General features: G+C 44.3%; 1 protein-coding gene across 2 annotated transcripts in view; it reads left to right on the top strand.

Moving 5' to 3' along the window:
• The first annotated feature begins 11201 nt into the window (after window positions 1-11201).
• The window catches only part of LOC126259924 (proton-coupled amino acid transporter-like protein CG1139), an 89830-nt gene continuing 79141 nt past the window's right edge, over window positions 11202-21890 (top strand). For both annotated transcript variants that reach the window (XM_049957015.1, XM_049957016.1), the window contains exons 1-2: window positions 11202-11404; window positions 20637-20786. In XM_049957015.1, the coding sequence (XP_049812972.1) occupies window positions 11256-11404; window positions 20637-20786 (299 nt within the window). In that variant the 5' untranslated portion in view covers window positions 11202-11255. The remainder of the gene's footprint in view (window positions 11405-20636; window positions 20787-21890) is intronic.

Raw genomic sequence — 21890 nt, forward strand, 5'->3', positions numbered from 1 at the left:
GTGTTCCAAGGAAATATTATGGGACCATAACTTTTCACAATACCTATAAATGACCTAGTAAACAACGTCAAATGTTTCAAGAGGCTTTTCGTTGATATTGGTGAGTCGTAGTGCTAGCAAATCGTAGCGAAACGCAGGAAGACTTGCAGAGGACCGACGCTTGATAGAGGGGGTGTCAATCGACTCTCAACAGGAACAAATAATGTAACGTATACATAAAGATCCATTGTTATATGATTACGCGATTGCAAAACACTGCCGGCCGGTGTGGCCGAGCGGTTCTAGGCGACACAGTCTGGAACCGCGCGACCGCTACGGCCGCAGGTTCGAATCCTGCCTCGGGCATGCATGTGTGTGATGTCCTTAGGTTAGTTAGGTTTAAGTAGTTCTAAGTTCTAGGGGACTGATGACCTTAGAAGTTAAGTCCCATAGTGCTCAGAGCCATTTGAGACATTTTTGGGCAAAACACTCGCTGGAAGCAGTTATTTCCGTAAAATACCTGAGCGACTTAAAGTGGAACGACCACACAAAATTAATCGCACCTAAAGCAGATGCCAGATTGAGATTCATAAGAAGAATCTTCAGAAAATGTAGCCTATCAGCAAATGAAGTACACTACTGGCCATTAAAATCGCTACACAACGAATATGACGTGCTACAGACGCGAAATTTAACCGACAGGAAGAAGATGCTGTGATATGCAAATGATTAGCTTTTCAGAGCATTCACACAAGGTTGACGGCGGTGCCGACACCTACAACGTGCTGACATGAGGGAAGTTTCCAACCGCTTACTCATACACAAACAGCAGTTGACCGGCGTTGCCTGGTGAAACGTTGTTGTGATGCCTCGTGTAAGGAGGAGAAATGCGTACCATCACATTTCAGACTTTGATAAAGGTCGGATTGTAGCCTATCGCGATTGTGGTTTATCGTATCGCGACATTGCTGCTCGCGTTGGTTGAAATCCAATGACTATTAGCAGAATATGGAATCGGTGGGTTCAGGAGGGTAATACGGAACACCGTGCTGGATCCCGACGGCCTCGTATCGCTAGCAGTCGAGATGACAGGCATCTTATCCGCATGGCTGTAACGGATCGTGCAGCCACGTCTCCGAGTCAACAGATGGAGACGTTTGCAAGACAACAACCATCTGCATGAACAGTTCGACGACGTTTGCAGCAGTACGGACTGTCCGACCCCGGTAGCTGAGTGGTTATTCCGCAGCCGGCGGCCGTGCTGTGCGGACGTGCGGAGCGGCTGTTGCGGTGTTTACATCGTCGCTGCGACCGGCCGGCGCTGTGTGGTGAGTGCGCGCTTTCTGCGTTAGTCATAGTCCACGATCACATTTCTAGAATGACATAATGGAACAGACAACGCGACGACATACTTTGAAGTTGATTTTCGATCCGAACTACGCCCGACCGAAATCTCACGAAGTTGAGGCATTTATCGAAGAAACTTTTCAGATCAAAGTGGATGAATTGATTGGAATTCACCTGTCGATTGTCAGTCCGACTGTGTTCCTTAAGCTATCCAGTTCTGACAAGTGCGACCAAACTGTAGAAGCATGTGGTGGGGTGGCAAAATTCAAACTTTCAGACGGACACATAGGGCAGGTCACGGTTTCGCGTACCGGAATGGGAATAAGAACGGTTAGAATCTTTGAGCTCCCCTTTGAAATAACGCCCGAGGAGTTTAACAACAAACTGAGAGACTATGGAGCCATTATCAGCAATATCGCCGAAAAATGGTCTAGCTTGCACAAGTGTCCAGTATTAAATGGAGTCAGGCAAGTTAAGATTGACATGCTGAAACATATCCCATCGTATCTCTGGATTGGTGGATATCGAGCGATCATCATTTACGATGGCCAGCCGAGAACCTGCTCGGGTTGTGGTTCGACCCAACACGTCCGCGCGCATTGTGTTCAACGGCGTGTGACGCAACTGCCGACTGGGGAGCGAGACCCGCCTAGTCAGATGGCCACGCTACCCGTGACGTACGCCGCCGCAATTCGCAGTGACGTCGCCCCAGACATGTGTTTCGACAGGGCGGTAGTTGCTTATGCCGACGTTCCCGATGGAAACGTAGCCATGGATACTAGCAGCACAGAAGCTACAGGTCCAGCACACTCACAAGACGAGGAAACTGACAGGCGTGCAGAACAAGACCAGGCTAAGACGGCAGAAGAAGGCATGTGTAATCCACTCGAAGAAGTCGGGCAACACCAAGAGGACACTGTTGCAACGTCGGAGGACACTGACCAGCTGCCTACAACTGTTTCGCCGAAGAAACGGAAGAAACGTCGAATAGTCCGTCAAGGAGCAGCTGAAATCGCGCCAATACTGGGTGAAAAGGCGAAACAGAATGGCCAAGAAATGAGGGAGACGACACAGGCACTTTCTCTGGAAGATCGAACAACAAAAAAGAAGACCCGAAATGAGGACTCTGAACCCGACCGTTGAATCCACATTCCAGACGGTAGAGATAGTCCGAAGGACCCTCCACCTGTACTAAAAACGGACACGCGGGAAGTTACGTGCACGCGAGATTGGGCGGATGACATGGAGGAGCAAAGCCATGATGCAGAGATGGCTGACATACCACAACATCCAGGACGGTCGGCACCCGACCGTCGACAAGATGTGTCCACCCGGCAACAAAACACCATCAAAGACTCTCGTGCAGCAGATGATGATGCCGACTTCTTCTAAGTAGAGCAAACATCCACTTCACCTGGCAAACGGTATCCCACCTGACACGGTGCCGGCCGAAGTGGCCGTGCGGTTAAAGGCGCTGCAGTCTGGAACCGCAAGACCGCTACGGTCGCAGGTTCGAATCCTGCCTCGGGCATGGATGTTTGTGATGTCCTTAGGTTAGTTAGGTTTAACTAGTTCTAAGTTCTAGGGGACTAATGACCTCAGCAGTTGAGTCCCATAGTGCTCAGAGCCATTTTAGCCTGACACGGTATAGTCGACATGACGTCCTTTCAGGCGTACAGAATTGCGACCTTGAATATAAATAAAATCAGCAGCACCCTCAATCTGAGAAATCTCCAAGATTTTCTGTACGCCGCTGATTTTGACATCTTAATGCTGCAAGAAGTAACAGCTATTCGTTTGGACGACATCACTGGCTACAACGCCGTCATCAATCCTGGCAATGACAATAGCCTCGGCACAGCGATTATGATTAAAGAGGGGATCCTACTTACAGACGTGGCGAAACTGCCGAACAGTAGAGGTCTCGCTGTCACGATAAACAACAACAGGTTTATCAACATATATGCCCCGTCAGGAACCGGAAACAAGCGCCGCAGGGCCGAATTTTTCAAGGAGGACATCGCCCCCCTTTTCGCGGTGCGATTTGAACAAATAATATTTGCGTGTGACTTTAATTGCGTGCTGAGTCCCAAAGATCAGACGCCAAATTTTAACAAATCTCTGGAGCTGGAGACCATCGTCAGAGACTTCCATCTGTTTGATACTTGGGAACTAAAACACGGTGATAAGCTAGGTTTCACCTACATCACCAGCCATTCTGCCAGTCGTATCGACAAGATTTACGCAACATCCAATTTAAGGAGACACGTTTTACAGTCCGAGCTATGGCCCACTATTTTCTCTGATCATATTGCGTACATATGTACGACAAATTTAGAGAAACAAGGAACTTACAGGGCGAGAGGTCAGTGGAAGCTAAGCGTTGCTCATCTTTCGGATCCTGGATGTCACGCCGCCTTCCACACCGCTTGGGCAGAATGTGAAAGGAAGTTCCCCTTGTACGGTACGGCGCTCAATTGGTGGCTAAACTGCGCGAAGCCCGCAATAATGAAGACAATGAAAACTTACTCTCGTGAAAAAGTCGCTTGGCGGAAGCGGACATTAGAGTTTTACTTCAGCTATCTGAGAGACTTGTGCGTTCGGGATGCTACAGTCATAACAAATTATGGGCAAATCATCAGAATAAAAGCAAATATGCTCACCCTGCAGAGACACCGTCTCGAAGGCTGCAAAATACGAACGCGTTTGCAGAACGGTACACGAGAAGAAACAACATCGATGTACCACATCCTCCAAGAGAACAAAAGACAAAAACGGAAAATTCTGACGGAACTCAAAACTTCAGACGGGAGACTCTTGACAGATCAAGCTGCAATACGCGACGAGATCAATCGACACTTTAGTGAATTGATGGCCAATACACAGACAGATGAAACAGCGCAGCAAGCTCTCACTGCTAGGATGACAGAGCGACTCACTCCAGAAGAAGCTGATGTGCTCGCAGCGAGAATAACGGACGAAGACGTCGAAGATGCCATCTCGAGGAGCCCAAAGAATAAATCACCTGGACCAGATGGGCTACCCTCTGAATTTTATCAAACTTTTCGCGAACAGTTAATTGCTAAATTGACACTCGTCTGCAATGAAATAATAAATACCGAAACTGACCTTCCGAAGGAATTCTGTGAAGGTACAGTGGTTTTGGGGAAAACACCAGGAGGCAAAACTGTGGAGAATCTTCGACCCATAACACTTCTCAATAGTGATTATAAAATCTTCGCCCGTATCATGATCCAAAGGTTCAATTCAGTTATTCGTACAGTGACAGGAGCTTACCAGATAAGTGTGGGAAAGGATAGAACGGTATTTCAGACCTTATGCGACTACAGAGACATTATATCGATATCTGAAGCCTGCAACATTCGCTGTGCTCTGATGTCGCTTGACTTCGAAAAAGCTTCTGATAAAGTTAATCATTCGTACCTGTTCCGGTGTATGACATCCATGCACTTCCCGCAGAAAATTATAGCCTCCGTGAAAAACATACTGACGAATAGCACGTCAAGAATCAGTGTCAACGGACATCTCAGTCGCCCGATCAATATTCAGAGTTCGGAAAGACAAGGTTGCCCTATGTCCATGACGCTTTTCGCGATTGCGCTTGAACCTCTCTTACAAGGGAACCTCCCCATCGCACCCCCCCTTAGATTTAGTTATAAGATGGCACAGTGGATAGATCTTAAAAAACTGAACACAGATCAATCGAGACAACAGGAAGAAGTTGTGTGGAACTATGAAAAAAATAAGCAAAATATATAAACTGAGTAGTCCAAGCGCAAGATAAGCAACATCAAGGCTAATGTGAGCCCAGGAGCGCCGTGGTCCCGTGGTTAGCGTGAGCAGCTGCGTACTGAGAGGTACTTGGTTCAAGTCTTCCCTCGAGTGAAAAGTTTAGTTTTTTTATTTTCGCAAAGTTATGATCTGTCCGTTCGTCCATTGACGTCTCTGTTCACTGTAATAAGTTTAGTGTCTGTGTTTTGCGACCGCACCGCAAAACCGTGCGATTAGTAGACGAAAGGACGTGCCTCTCCAATGGGAACCGAAAACATTTGATCGCAAGGTCATAGGTCAACCGATTCCTCCACAGGAAAACACGTCTGATGTATTCTATTCGACATTGGTGACGGCATGTGCGTCACATGACAGGAATATGTTGTCGACCCACCTAACTTGTACACTTGGCGAATGGGTAAAAAGATTCTTCTACCTTGCCCGATTTAGGTTTCCTTGTGGACGTGATAATCAATCCCAAAAAAAGTGATCGCATCGGACGGACAGATAATAATTGTCTGAAAATAAAAAATTTAACTTTTCACTCGAGGGAAGACTTGAACCAAGGACCTCACGTTCAGCAGCTGCTCACGCTAACCACGGGACCACGGCGCTCCTGAGCTGAGGCTATCCTTGATGTTGCCTGTCTAGTGCATGGACTACTCGGTTTGTATATATATATTTTTTTCATAGTTCCACACAACTTCTTCCTGTTTTCTCGATTGATCTGTGTTTAGTTTTCAAGGCCTGTCCACTGTGCCAATTTATAACTAAATCTGAGGGGGGTGCGATGGGGAGATTCCCTTGTTAGTATCCCTGACTCGGGAACTCCGTGGACTACATATACACGGACAGAAGGTCATATGTCAAGCCTACGCGGACGATGTAGGGGTACTTGTGACTGACGACAGCGAGGTGGACACAGTACTTGAACTTGTGGCGACCTACGAACTGGCGTCAGGAGCTAAACTCAACCGCAATAAATCTGGCATTATGAATCTTGGTCGGGGTATAGAGATCAGAGCCGCTGCACCTATCAACACTGTGGAAAAAATAAAATGCCTTGGAATAGAATATACGAGTAATATCCGCCGCACGGCCGCTCTCAATTATAGTAAATTACTTGCCACATTACGGGCAAGCATACAACAACACAGCTTGCGTAATTTAAACGTAATACAAAAAGTGCAACTGGCCAATACATATATCACTTCCAAAGTCAACTATGTTGCTCAAGTGCTGCCTTTGCCACGAACCATAGCACACCAAATGCAAGCAGCGCTTGGTTATTTTGTGAGCAGAGGTCAGATATTTAAGGTTTCATATGATACCTTGACGCTACGGACAAGCAATGGCGGGCTACATCTGACAGACATCTACCTTAAAGCGCAAGCGCTGTATGTTAGCAAAACTTATAAACAGTGGTAACGATCACCGCGGACCTTAGTGGCTCATCTTTTACGTGAAATCACCCCCGTCATCAGAGATCCACCAATCGATGTGCATCACATCTCCCACGAGCTGTACCACTATAAACATTTTCTTGTGGAATATAGCTATGTACGTCATAGAATACCGGAGAAGGACATTTATCACGTTAAGGAGGTTTACAACACCTTGCTGGAGGGAAAACTGCGCAATCGAATAGAAAACAAGTTTCGACATTATGATTGGAAAACCATATGGGAAAACATATCTGACCCCCATCTACCATCCAATGTGCGATCGACGTGGTACCTCGCAGTCAATAGAAAAATCTCCAACAACTCCAAATTGCACGCGATACATCTGGCACGTACACCAAACTGTTCCAGCTGCAATGTCATCGACACTGAAGAACATCGCTTCGTCTGTGACGATGTGAAAGACGTGTGGAATCTCTTCAGGCAAAAACTAGCACATGTGCTCCGCACGTCACCTAGCACGATTACACCGACACACGTCCTTCTGCCTGATGACGTGCCATATCCTAACACTAAAAGAAGGTCAGCCAACTGGCTCAAAGGACTGACAGTCCATTACATCTCAACGGCTATGACGAAGGGTGAAGCAGATTATTGGATGTACCTGATAACAGAACTTCAAAAGCTCGAACGACAAAAGAAATACAAAGAAAATTACGCAAATCTCTTGAACCGAACATTGTCTTACCGACAGAGCTGAAGAACGATCAAACGATATTTTGTTCAATCTCAGAATTCCTTTTTTTTTCTTTATGAAATTATCTATTAAGTTTCTCATTCATTTTACGCCAACAAGGTGGCTATTTCGTTTACCTTTTGCCCTCATATAGATGCACTATTAGGTTCCTGACACAAACATGAGACGCCAGCAGGCTGAAGTACGCCTGGCTCTCATGTAAGAATCGCTCCCGCGCAATGAAGGAAGAAGGTAGCGGACCTATTTTCTTTCCACAACCCCAAAAGAAGGGATTTTGTTTACTTGTATACATTTACTTCGTCGGTCAACTACCTCCTATGGACCAAACACAGCACAGAAGCTAGCCGAAGAAGGCACAAATGGCGAGCGGAAGGACGGGCTGTAGGGGAGGAAGGAGGCCCGAAAAAAAAAAAAGTTGGTCTAGGGGTATGATTCCTGCTTTGGGTGCAGGAGGTCCCGGGTTCATAACCCGGACAGCCCCTAATTTTCACTTTCGCGACAACCAAGCAATACGACAAACTTGCGAGTCTCTGAAAGTAAGCCATGCAACAGGACAAACTGCATGTCGGGCCACTGGCCCATGAGACTGGCAAGTGCGTCATGTGGAAAGCAATCCACGTGACAGGATTAAAGCGTCTTAAAAAAAAAAAAAAGGTGGTCAGTGCGACAGACTGTCAATCCTAAGGACCCGGGTTCGATTCCCGGCTGGGTCGGAGATTTTCTCCGCTCAGGGACTGGGTGTTGTGTTGTCCTAATCATCATCATTTCATCCCCATCGACGCGCAAGTCGCCGAAATGGCGTCAAATCGAAAGACTTGCACCAGGCGAGCGGGAGGCCCTCGTCACACGCCATTATTATTATTATCAGCTCGGAAACCATGGCTGCGGTTACCCTTGACGCTGCATCACAGACAGGAGCGCCTGCTATGGTGTACTCAATGACGAACCTGGGTGCACGAATGGCAAAACGTCATTTTTTCGGATGAATCCAGGTTCTGTTAACAGCATCATGATGGTCGCAGCCGTGCTTGGCGACATCGCGGTGAACGCACATTGGAAGCGTATATTCGTCATCCCCATACTGGCGTATCACCCAGCGCGATGGTATAGGGTGCCGTTGGTTACACGTCTCAGCCACCTCTTGTTGGCATTGACGGCACTTTGAACAGTGGACGTTACATTTCAGATGAGTTACGACCCGTGGCTCTACTCTTCGTTCGATCCCTGCGAAACCCTACATTTCAGCAGGATAACGCACGACCGCCTGTTGCAGGTCCTGTACGGGCCTTTCTGTATACAGAAAATGTTCGACTGCTGCCCTGGCCAGCACATTCTCCAGATATCTCACCAATGGTCAATGGTGGCCGAGCAACTGGCTCGTCACACTGCGCCACTCACTACTCTTGATGAACTGTGGTATCGTGTTGAAGCTGCATGGGCAGCTGTACCTGTACACGCCATCCAAGCTCTGTTTGACTCAATGCCCAGGCGTATCAAGGCCGTTATTACGGCCAGAGGTGGTTGTTCTGGGTCCTTATTTCTCAGGATCTATGCACCTAAATTGCGTGAAGATATAATCACATGTCAGTTTTAGTATAACATATTTGTCGAATGAATGCCCGTTTATCATGTGCATTTCTTCTTGGTGTAGCAATTTTAATAGCCAGTAGTGTAGCTTATAAAACACTCGTTCGAACAATACTTGAACACTGTTCGTCACTATGGGATCGGTACTATGTAGGAGTGACAGAGAAAATCCAAAGAAGAGCAGCATGTTTCAGTATGGGTTAATTGAATTAGCGCGAATGTGGCATGGAGATGCTCAGTCAACTACGGCGGCAGACGCTGCAAGAGAGGCGTTTGTATCGCGGTGTGGTATACCGTCGAAAGTTCCGAGAGCATACGTTCTTAGCGGAGTCAATCAATATATTGCTTCCTCCTACATATTTCTCGTGAAAAGACCATGGAGGTAGAATTCGAGAGCTTCGAGCCCACTCGTAGGCTTGTCAGCAATCGTTCTTTCCGCGAACCATTCGCGACTGAAGCAGGAAAAGGGGAAAGTAAAGCTTGAGCACAAAGTAGTCTCCGCCACACATCGTAAGGTGGCTTGCGGATTTTAGATGTAAATGTAGATTATTATTTTAGTTAATGGACTAGAACAGTCGTGAAAGTTAAGATAAACGTTGTGGGGACGGGAACTGTGGGCGCTTCTTCCTGTAATTATTGCCTGGCTTTTAGAAGGGTTTATTTTAAGAAGCCACTTGTTGCACCAGGACGTGAATTGGTTGAGGTGTATCTGGAGGGACCCTTGGGATTTCTGGAAAGTGGGGCAGAGGGCTAGGAAGGTGGTGTCTTCATATACTACAGTAGATGGGCGGGAAAATTGGACATTTGTGGTAAGGTGTTATGGGGCCAAACTGCTCAGATCATCGGTCCCTAAGCTTACACACTACTTAATCTAACTTAAACTAACTTACGATATGGACAACGGACACACCCATGCCCGAGGGAGGACTCGAACCTCCGACGGGGAGAGCCGCGTGGACCGTGACAAGGCCCTTGAGACCGCGCGGCTACCCCGCACGGCCAAATGGGCAGGGGATGAGACAAACCTTTGGAGCATACCTGGAGTGGACTGGAAGGTACAGAGCTGGTGTTGGTGGCGACATAGGATGGGCTGCTGGATAGAAAGGATACGGTAAGGAAGACATAATTAACTGGGGTGTACAGATCTTGAGCTGAGACTTGAATGCCATACATGGTCACAAGGTTTACTAGATTAGGGAATAAAAATGGTGGATATGCGGTTGTTGCTATGGTAGGATAGGAGACAGGTAACTTACAGGAGTTAGTCATCGTGAGAGGGGTTGGGACGGAAACCGCATTAATTAACAGGAAAGGTTAGATGTTAGTTTAGGTGTTAATGAATGCATCGGGAGAGTATAGGCTCGAAGACGTTGCTAAACACTGCTGAGGTGAGGCTGATGAGACGGTAGAGGAAGTATCTCTAGCAGATTTTTTAGGGTTCAGGAAAAGTAAGATTCCAATGATTTTTCACGGTTCAGGAGGGGTCAATCTTCGATGTGTCCGTAGGTAATGTACTCGTGAGCGGTGTTGCATTTTTTATGGATTACCTGTTTAATGTCTCTTGTCGTAACGGGAGTTTTAAGCTCTGTGAGTCTTATGTTGTCTAGGTACTGAAGGCTAGGAGTAAGAGGTAGGAGAGAGGCTTTCGTGCACTCATGGACTGTTGGGAATAACGAGCAACCGATGTGGAAGTCATCAGAGATTGTGAAGATGTCAGGTAAATAGGATGCAAAGTAGTTGACTTTGTTTAGATTGTCGGGTATTGGAGAGGGTAGGAGCGAGCACGGTTGTAGCCATTAAGACGGTGAAAGGCTTTCCAGTGTTTGGAATAGTTTATGGATAGTGTGGTGTTGGGGCTCGTGAGTGTTTGGCGCTGAACTCGGCGTTTCTTTGCGTGTATCAGATTCCTGATGGGTCTTTGTAATTGCCGGTGGCGTGTGTGTATGTGCCTCGGGCATGGGTTTGCAAGAAAGATCGGTGTAAGCGACAGGATTCGCCAAGGAATAGGAGGAGAGCTCGGGTAGAGAGCAGCGCATACTTAGAACGACCAAGGACCTTTTAAATGATTCTTTTGCAGGCAGCGGTACGGCAAGAACCGATGAATATTTCATTACAATTGCTAGTGAAGAAAGAGAAAGGAACGCTGATAATATATTGTAGTTATTGTCAGCAGCCATAAAATTTTGCTGCGGTAACAAGCAATTTACAGCCACTACATGACTGCATTTTCCCACGTGTCAGCTCGGCGACCGACGGCGACAGGCAAACAGGTTCGCTGTTCCTTCAGACGAGGCCGCCAGTTTCGCTCTGGCCTTGGCACTTGCTGTACAGTTCCGTACCCGTCGAGTCGCCACGTACAGGAAGCAGGCGCTCCATACACCTCGCTGCACATGATGGTACTACCGCTCGTTAACACAATCGCGTTATCTGGCGGCAATCAGTGCACCTCTGCCGATGTCGGCGCCGTCGAAGCTGCAACCTGCAATGCTACCGCAACCAAAACGACGCAGCAACAGACGGCGGGCCCTGTCTACGAAAGGTAAGTTAGAAAGAGCGCAAAAATCCTTTGTTTTTCTAGCTTTTCGATCAGTAGTTCTTCCCAGCCGTTCCATCTTAATCCGACACTCATTAAAGGGTCCTACACACGGACCAACCGATCGACCGAGAAATTAGACGTAGGTAAGCGTGTTGACCGACCGACGAACGCCCTTGTAGGGATGTCAAGAGGAGGGGGCTGTGAACATATGACAGCCTCCGAGATGCCGGCACGGTAGCTCAGCGTGTTCGGTCAGAGGGTTTAGCTACCCTGTGTAATAAAAAAAAAAAAAAAAAAAAACTGAGTGAACGGATCAACGAACAACCTGAACGAGTGCCATCGGACGTCCGATACGAACAAATGCAACGAACAATATAGAACAAAATAAGATAAAAAAAAAGAGACCCACCACATTCCTCCCAACAAACTGCCGTGTGTAGCGCTGTAGTGCCAACCACCCGACAAAAGTTAGTCTTTCGTCACTGTGCGCGGGATTAAATGCTGTTCTAATATACGTGACATGAGGCGGACGAAACTTTAAACAGAGTTTCTAAAGAAGTTTAAAGACTGCACATGTTTGTGGGACACGTCGTGCGAGAAAGCAAAATAGATGCAAGAAGTGAAGCATTTTCTTCATTTTTGTAATGAATCCATGTGGCACTTTGGCATTTACTTACGTTCTGTGTTTCTGTTTTTAGATTTTATTTCAGATGCTTTCCGGAAAAGAAATCTAAAAATCGAAGTTCAATGGACTTTAATTTATAAAACATACTTGCTATCTTGTAAAGTGTTGAAGAAAAAAAAAAGACTAGCCATGCCCTCTGCATAGAAGAGCAAACTGTGGAATTTTTTTTACATTTCTAAAATTTGCTAAAAGTTTCATGTCTTGTGTAAGTGTTATATGATGTGCGCCAACTCCATGAATAAATGAGTTTTTTTTATGAATAAATGAGTTTTTTAAATTTACAGGGCATCTTTTTATGCTACATACACGAACGTCTTTTGTTTTATATATTTTGCCTTACTGTGATGTATGTTCTCAGTCAACTATCATGTTTTCACGGGTTTCAAGAATAATTTTAGTTAATATTTGTGGATACACAGCAGCAGCGAATTTGAGGCCCTCTTAACTTCTACCAGTGGCTACAAATCGCAATGTGGCTAACAGCCTCTCCTTGCAGCTTACACCCTCTCTCATGACTGTATTCATTTTCGTTAAGAATGGTTTGATGAAGTTCAGAAGCTCCGAAATGCATGATTCATCCAGTCTTACATAATTATTAAAATCATCGGCTCAGCTGTTTAAGTGCTGTAACGGAACATGGGTGAATTTCTTTCCTTGCATTAGCCATTTTTTGCCCACAGCTCGCTCTGGTCTTTTTTGGCCTTATTACCCTTAAAACAGCTAAGGCAAACCCCGTTTTTGTATCTGTGTAAAACAAAGCAGGAGTCCGTAGAAAATGAACTCTCTGAACCTAAATTAGAACAACAGGATGGCGCTGTAATCGCCGAGTGCAATCGGTGGGGATGCATGTAGGCTGCCACGAAAATAGTCGGTCGATAAATTGGTGTTTGTATGAGGGCCTTAATGGAGGCTTAACGGACCACTTCGCTCTTTGAGGCAAATGAATTTCGTTTATTTTTCTCCCGTTATTTGTCAATCTATTTCTTGTAAGTTAAACGAGTAGATGTTATTTTGTTGTTTCGCTCATCACTTCTAAGGACGGTTTGGTCCACAGCCATAGACAATGTTTTTATTCATTCTTAATTACTGGATGGACATTCTGTTACTAAAAGGGTGAATGGTCTTGCACACCATGATGCACAAATTTTGACACTAAAAGGCCTTTGTGCTCAGACAAATGTTACATATAATTACAGTCTATGTAGGAAAGCTAATCCAACGGCAATAGAGAGTTTTTTAATCCTCGTTAAGGAACAAGAGTAGCAGGATGTTTATGGTGCCGATAACATACATGACAAATATAATGCTTTTCTTAACACATTTCTCATGCTCTTTGAGAGTTGCTTTCCATTGGAACACTCTAAACATGGTACTAGCAGTAAAAAGCAACCTGGCTGGCTGACTAGTGGGATAAGCATATCATGTGGAACAAAGCGGAAATTATACCGAAATGTTAGAAGTAGTCACAATCAAGATACAGTAGCCTATTACAAATAGTATTGGCCGGCCGCTGGTGGCCGAGCGGTTCTGGCGCTACAGTCTGGAACCGCGCGACTGCTACGGTCGCAGGTTCGAATCCTGCCTCGGGCATGGATGTGTGTGTTGTCCTTAGGTTAGTTAGGTTTAAGTAGTTCTAAGTTCTAGGGGACTGATGACCACAGATGTTAAGTCCCATAGTGCTCAGAGCCATTTTTGAACTAAGGACCCTCGTGGATATGATGGGGTGCCTAGCAGAATATTAAAGTACTGTGCTGCACATGTTATCCCCGTACTTATTCATATTTGTAACTTTTTCTTTAAGAATGGTCAGTTTTCCGAAGGGTTAAAGTACTCAGTAGTAAAGCCGCTTTTTAAAAAAGGAGAAAGGGATAATGTAGACAGTTTTCAAATTAATTCTGTGCCATAAGTGTTTGCTAAAGTAATTGGAAAATCTGTGTATGTAAGGATAATTGATCATTTTGATTTAACAAGGCGTTTGATTGTGTTGATCACAAAATATTGCTCCAGGAGTTGCACCATTGTGGAATATGGGGAGCAGCTCACAATTAGTTGATCTCTTACTTTAACAGCAGATAGCAAAAGGTTATTATTCACAGTGTAGAGATGGGCTGTGATGTGGGGTCTGAGTGGGGCACTGTCAAATGGGCGCCCCAGGGATCAGTATTGGGGCTACTCCTATTCCTTTTTTATAAAAATGATATGCCCTCTAGTATTACTGGTAATTCTAAAGTACTTCTGTTTGCTGATGACACTAGCTTGGTAGTAAACGATGTTGTGTGCAACATTGGCTCTGTTTCAAATAGTGCTGTTCATGACATACATTCATGGCTTGTAGAAAATAAACGAACGCTAAATCACAGTAAGGCTTTGTTTTTACAGTTTCTAACACACAGTTGAACAAAACCTGACGTTTTAATTTCACAGAATAGGCATATCATCAGTGAAACTGAACAGCTCAAATTTATAGGTGTTCAGATAGATAGTAAACTGTCGTGGAAAGCCCACGTTCAGGATCTAGTTCAGAGACTTAATGCTGCCATTTTTACTATTCGAACGACACGAAAATTGGTCTACTTTGCTTATTTTCATTCACTCATGTCATATGGTATTATATTTTGGGGTAACTCTTCCCATTTTCAAAGGATATTTTGGCTCAGAAACGGGCAGTTCGGGTAATAATTGGTGTAAGTTTGCAAACCTCTCGTGGACGCCAGTTCAAAAGTTTTTCATCACCTGGGTTCCGAGAGTTTCGGAACCTGTACAGAAAATTGGAATAGAGATCAACATAAAGTTCATTTCCGACCTTTTTATTACTCATGAAAAGCACACATTGCATGTTGTACCACCATACAGCGAGAGCTTCAGAGGTGGTGGAACAGATTACTGTACACACCGATACCTCTAATACCCAGTAGCACGTCCTCTTGCATTGATGAACGCCTGTATTCGTCGTGGCATACTATCCACAAATTCATCAAGGCATTGTTGGTCCAGATTGTCCCATTCCTCAACGGCCATTCGGCGTAGATCCCTCAGAGTGGTTGGTGGGTCACGTCGTCCATAAACAGCCCTTTTCAATCCATCCCAGGCATGTTTGATAGGGTTCATGTCTGGAGAACACGCTGGCCACTCTAGTCGAGCGATGTCGTTATCCTGAAGGAAGTCATTCACAAGATGTGCACGATGGGGGCGCGAATAGTCGTTCATGAAGACGAACGCCTCGCCAGTACGTTGCCGATATGGTTGCTCTATCGGTATTGGTATCGTACAGCCGTTACGGCGCCTTCCATGACCACCAGCGGCGTACGTCAGCCTCACATAATGCCACCCCAAAGCAGCATGGAACCTCCACCTTGCTGCACTCGCTGGACAGTGTGTCTAAGGCGTTCAGCCTGACTGGGTTGTCTCCAAACACGTCTCCCACGATTGTCTAGTTGAAGGCATGTGCGACACTCATCGGTGAAGAGAACGTGATGCCATTCCTGAGCGGTCCATTCGGTATGTTGTTGGGCCCATCTGTAAAGCGCTGCATGGTTTCATGGTTGCAAGGATGGACCTCGCCATGGACGTCGGGAGTGAAGTTGCGCATCATGCAGCCTATTGGGCACAGTTTGAGTCGTAACACGACGTCCTGTGGCTGCACGAAAAGCATTATTCAACATGGTGGCGTTGCTGTCATGGTTCCTCCGAGCTATAATCCATTGGTAGCGGTCATCATCTACAGTAGTAACCCTTGGGCGGCCTGGGTGAGCCATAACTTCGACAGTTCCAGTCTCTCTGTATCTCTTCCATGGCCGAAAAATATCGCTTTGGTTCACTCTGAGATGCCTGGACACTTTCCTTGTTGAGAGCCCTTCCTGGCATAAAGTAACAATGCGGACGCGATCGTACCGCGGTACTGACCGTCTAGGCACGGTTGAACTACAGACAACACGAGCCATGTACCTCCTTCCTGTTGGAATGACTGGAACTGAGCAGCTGTCGGCCCCCCTCCGTCTAATAGGCGCTTCTCGTGCACGGTTGTGTACATCTTTGGGTGGCTTTAGTGACATCAAAGGGACTGTGTCTGTGGTACAATATTACAGTCAACATCTATCTGCAGGAGTTCCGGGAACCGGGGTGATGCAAAACTTTATTTGATGTGTGTATATATTCTGTACTTTCGTTTCTTGTTAACAAGATCAGCTCATTCCCAAGAATTAGCAGCGTTCACTCAATTAAAACTAAGCACAAATCCAATCTGCATTTGGATCACACTTCCTTGACCCTTGTGCAGAAAGGTGCGCAGTATGCTGCTGCATCCATTTTCACTAAGCTACCACAAGAACTCAAAAATATTAGCAGTAATCCACGCGCTTTCAAATCGAAACTGAAGAGTTTCCTCAAGGGTCACTCTTTTTATTCTGTCGAAGAGTTCCCTGAAAAATTAAGCCGATTCCTATGTTATATTGTTGATTGCGTTTACTCAAACTTCTGGCTTGACGTTTTTCGGGGTCACAAACATTCTATTTTCGCCATTATTATTTTATGTTGTAATTTCATGTACTGACACGTTCCATGACCTTGGAGATTTGCTCCTCAATTTGGTCCTAAGAAACTAGACGTGTAAATAAATAAATATACCTACCAATTACCAGCTATCTTTCAGTTTTAACACTGCTGCTGCATTCTGCACTATAAACTGTCTTATCCAGTCATATGCAGATTTCCACCATCTCCATAGCTACAGTTTTCATCAACTACTTATGCTGTAAAATGGCCCCAGCTATTGTCTGTCTTCCATTCATTATGTATTTCATTTGTCACACTTTTGTCACCGACTCACAGAAAGTTGTTTTCATCCCTCACTCGATCAATCTATCTGCTCAATTTTCTCCTTGAACACAAAATTTAGAACTCAATACATCATTTCATTTCTGAGCCGACTTACAATTTTCCAAATTTTGCAACTATACGGCTCTAGGCTTCAGACAAATTTTTCTGGTCTCGAAGTTTATATTTTTTGTTTTGTAACACTTTTTATAGAGAGCTTTTTTTTTGTCCTTGCTTGTATCTGTTTTCTGCATCTGCTACATTTATCTGTTCTAGGCCTCAGTCGTTTTATTAGTTGCTAGAAGAATAGTTACAGTGAAGCAGAACGAGTCATTTTACATTCACACTGCATATTCATTAGTAAATATGGCTAAATGATGACCAATTACAAAGTCCCTTTATTAAATTTTTTAGCAAAATCCTTCTACCTCTTCAAGAGTATCTTGTTCAGATTTAACTATTAGTCATCCAGCGTCTTCACCTGCTTCCTGTATCATTACCTTTGTTTTGGGAAATGTTGAACCTGTCAGTATAGCCATCTGCTTTGCCCCATGACATCACCAAAATGGCGGACATAAACCATCATCTTAACCGAACATCCGTAAAACAAGCGTCGTAACTAGAATTATAATTATTCTCATGGCATCATATACGTTGACCTCATCAGTTCAGTCACTTTTCAACCAAACGTAGCGTCGGGTTACGTCACAGGCCAGCCTCCTATCACAACCCACAGTGCAACATACAATATGGAGCCAAAATAAATATTGTCAATGTTCTATTCTTAGTTCTATTATTCTGTTATTAATGTGCAGTTGTATGACGTCAAAGAGTCACAGCACGCCGGTCAAAGCAGCAGCCAGGCATCGGCAGGTTAAACCCAGCCCTGGAATTGTTTCGTAGTGGTTACCGAGATAAACGCAAGAAAGACGGTAGTCCCAGAAAATGACGTATTTTTATCCAACAGTATGACTTGCGATGGCAAATAAATAAAATATTATGTATTCTCGTTTCAACTGCGATAACTAATTTTTTTGAACAATCAACAATCATTCAACAATCATTAAAAATTCATTACTACATAAGTTCTAAATTAGTTAAGAGCTTTGTGGAAAGTGTTGTTAGCAGATATTCATTGTGCTCCCCTTACAGTGAAGTTTTGTTAGGCTCTAAACTATTGCTTAAAAATTGTCAGAGGATGAATATCACTGAAACAATCTTTTCAGGACGTATAATTTTCTGTAATATTGGAAAAATCTCTAAATTTTTTCTCACCTGCATTCACTACAAAGAAAAGACTTTTCAAACAACCTTTTTCTGAAGTGGGTCGCCAAAACCAACAGCGTTTGCGCAGGTATCTGTAAATCAAATTTAAGCAGTTATATGCGTGACGGAACGGTTATGTTGAGCGTATCCCTGCAGCGAATCTGATATTTCTCGAGCCTGACACTTTACTGTTCGTACGAAAAAGGTTTTGACTTTGCCAGTATATAGTAAAGTTACATAAACGCTTTGTGATACGTAGACAATAAAATAATGTCGAATGATAGATTTTCGTGAAAAGTTGCCATATGGAGTAAACGGAATAATGTCATTGAAGTCTGTTGCAACCGAAATGGAGAAATGTTTCGTTGCACCCATTAATGCTGTAAACGGTGAAGCATTTTCCTAACAAGGAACGAAACTCTTATGACCAACTGGAGATCACTAGCGAATTTAACCCGAATAAATTTTAAATTCGTTTAAAAGTAAACAAAAACAGTATTTTGTAACAAGTCTTGTTTCCCATTGTCCCAGAAATAAATTAAAATAGTTCCAGTCTTTAGTTCCGACCAGGGTTTTCGTGAGGCTTTCGTTGGTTATTAGGCGATTGGTGCAACTGGAAATTCCCTCTCAGTTACTTCTAATAGGGACTCCCCACTACCAGGTCAGGCTGTTAAGATATTTGGCTGGAAAGAACAAATTTCTACATCACCCCATCCTGCTATCATGGAGCAGGACATGAAAGATGCAAAAAAGATAATATGCTAGAAATAGAATTCTCATTAATCTTCTTTGAATCGGTCGCCCACGTTTTTCTCTCAGTTCGCTGGAATTCGGCTGAAGACCCTAAACTTCGCAAGCGACCACAAGTCAGTCACAAACAAGGCAAACTGTGTTTACTTATTTTGGGCTTAGAAAGAACGCTCACAGCATTGAAGGAAATGTATGGCTAAAATCCCTCTTTTACCGACTAGGGAACGTAAATCTGGAAATAGCTTTGTACGTATATCCACATGGGAATCCCCAACCCAGTTCCGGTTCGGTGGCATATATTGGAAATTAGAGATCTATGCCAGGGCACCCATAACATTAAGGATACGGAATAACAGGAGCAGCACTATGCGCCTAATATTCCTAAGCAGACAACAAGAGCCTTTCATAGTCGTTAATGCATCGAATAATAGTACAAGTTTAATGGTGTACTTCCGGAAGTTCAGCCCAGCTGTGTTTCTATTTTTGCACAGTATTTCGGCGACTGTCACGATCGTCACATTAAGAGCCAAGAAGGAAAGGAAGCAGTTAGCAGTGAAATCACTGGCAGAAGTGAATATTGTCTGCAGTTTTCTAACAATGTTTAAGAACTGACTATACTGCCTTTTGGGAGCCGCATATTACATTATAAGAATAAGTTACGTGAAAGATTGGACGTAAACTGGCACGTAACACCTGGACTCCAACGACTGTGAACCATTGCTGGTCTTGCACCACTATCTACAGCTGATTTCGAGTTAAACTACCGACATCTACTATACGATTTGATGTTCGCTTGAAGCGATTAGTGTGTACTGGAGCATCAGCACAGCATGTTGCATGTTTTAATCGTGTGTTATTTTATTTGTGAAGTGCTGATGTTCCCTGCAGCCTTTTATTACAATCTGACGCTACGTCACTGTGTGACTTTCTGATGTAACAAAGATGTACATCTAATAGTGTAACGAGATTCGGTGGTGACGTCGTAGATCTGTCGAAACGGCCCTTAATAATAAAAAGAATTGCTAGCGATCTTAGAAAATTTGATTCTTCAAGAATATTATATAAATGCAAAGTAAGTACTTACTCGTACGTTTTAGTATACATCGGAAAGCTCTCATGCTGATCTATAATGCTGCATTTTATTTTAAATTAACATTCTCAAAGAGGGTTTGAATCATTTCGAGTAGTGTACATAACTTTTATCTGACATGAGTATATTACTAGTGACATCATCATTAATGAGGCGTTTAATTTCACAGTTAATTGAAATTTTTTGATAGGAGAAGCTCCCGTCGGATACGAGGTCTCGAAGCTGGATCACTGCCTTTCACAGGGAAGACACTACCAACTGCGCAAGCGAAATATGTTACAAGGGTTGAGAAAATGAATCAGCTTGCGCACTGGAAGCCTGAGAAGTTGGGTGGTATGAGGAACCAATAGCAGTAGTAAATTTTCTTAGCAGCGTGTGATAAATTAAACATCAAAAGCCACTCCTCTTTCGATTAACTTCAATAGGAGAAAATACATAAAATGCAGGCTTTTTAGAGTATCTAAGTTAGTGGTAACTGCCATTTCTGAAGAAAATCTGATCACTATCATAATTGCTTCCTTCTTGTCTAATCTTTCCGCTCTTGTTCGTCATATCTATCGTTGATTCGGAGCTTAATAAACACTTGCTAAATGCCGCGCAGCATCCCCCAATGTGACCGGTATGTGTTTCAGTGACATCACAGAAGGGAAGCAAACCACTGAACCAGGATGTGAAACTGGTGACGGCGTGTCCAAAGGGGGAGATGCGTCATCACGAAAGGCGACTGCCATTCCACCAGAATACGACCCGTATTTAGCGCGTGTCGTTGATCATCCCATCACGTAAGTAGTTCATATATATATAACATACAGAATTCCATCAGCAGAAAAATACAAAAATAAGTTTTTACGAAGGAAGATCCAAAAGTAATAAGAATTGATAACACTGTTACTGACAGATTACCCCCACTGTAAATATGTTGATCGTACATCTGCATTGTCGAAGCGTGAGTCAGCTCAGAATACTTGCTTGCGTAGACGCTGCTTAATGCAGTCAGCGATTTTTCAGATGCAAGTATGACAAAATAGTGTGCAAACCTAAGCCGGCCGAGGTGGCCGAGTGGTTGTAGCCGCTACAGTCCGGAAACGCGCGATCGCTACGGTCGCAGGTTCGAATACTGCCTTGGGCATGGATGTGTGTGATGTCCTTAGGGTAGTTAGGTTTAAGTAGTTCTACGTTCTAGGGAATTATGACCTCAGAAGTTAAGTCCCATAGTGCTCAGAGCCATCTGAACCATTTTGTGCAAACCTAAAGCCGCGCGGGATTAGCCGAGCGGTCTCAAGCGCTGCAGTCATGGACTGTGCGGCTGGTCCCGGCGGAGGTTCGAGTCCTCCTGCGGGCATGGCTGTGTGTGTTTGTCCTTAGGATAATTTAGGTTAATTAGTGTGTAAGCTTAGAGACTGATGACCTTAGTCCCATAATATTTCACACACATTTGAACATTTTTTTGCAAACCTAAAGCTCTTTTTTGCTACTAGAAAAAGGGAATTTAGTCACTTTGCTTCGGCGAGCGTACGGGGAAGAAGTGTTGAGCTTTCTGCTTAATAATCGCAACCAAATAAGACAAAAAAGGTCTCGTGCGATGTGGCGGGAATAGTCCACTATGAAATTGTTCCACGAGCTGAAACCTTCAAGCACTAGGACCTGTAGCGAACAATTTGTTAACCCCACATTAGAAAGCTATTAAATGTAATGTCCTTAGAGTACATGCACTTTATCCAGCCCTTTGTGTTTTAATGGATTTATCATTCTTCCCAGGTTGGGGAGAGAATTTACTAACGATAAACAATGATAAACAATGCTCTTGAGTGTGGTTATGAGCAGCTCAATTAATTAAACTAATGAACATTAACGTGGGATTTACAGTCAGTACAGTGGTAAGAATT

The sequence above is a fragment of the Schistocerca nitens genome, chromosome 5, assembly GCF_023898315.1.
Source record: "Schistocerca nitens isolate TAMUIC-IGC-003100 chromosome 5, iqSchNite1.1, whole genome shotgun sequence".
Lineage (NCBI taxonomy): Eukaryota > Metazoa > Arthropoda > Insecta > Orthoptera > Acrididae > Schistocerca > Schistocerca nitens.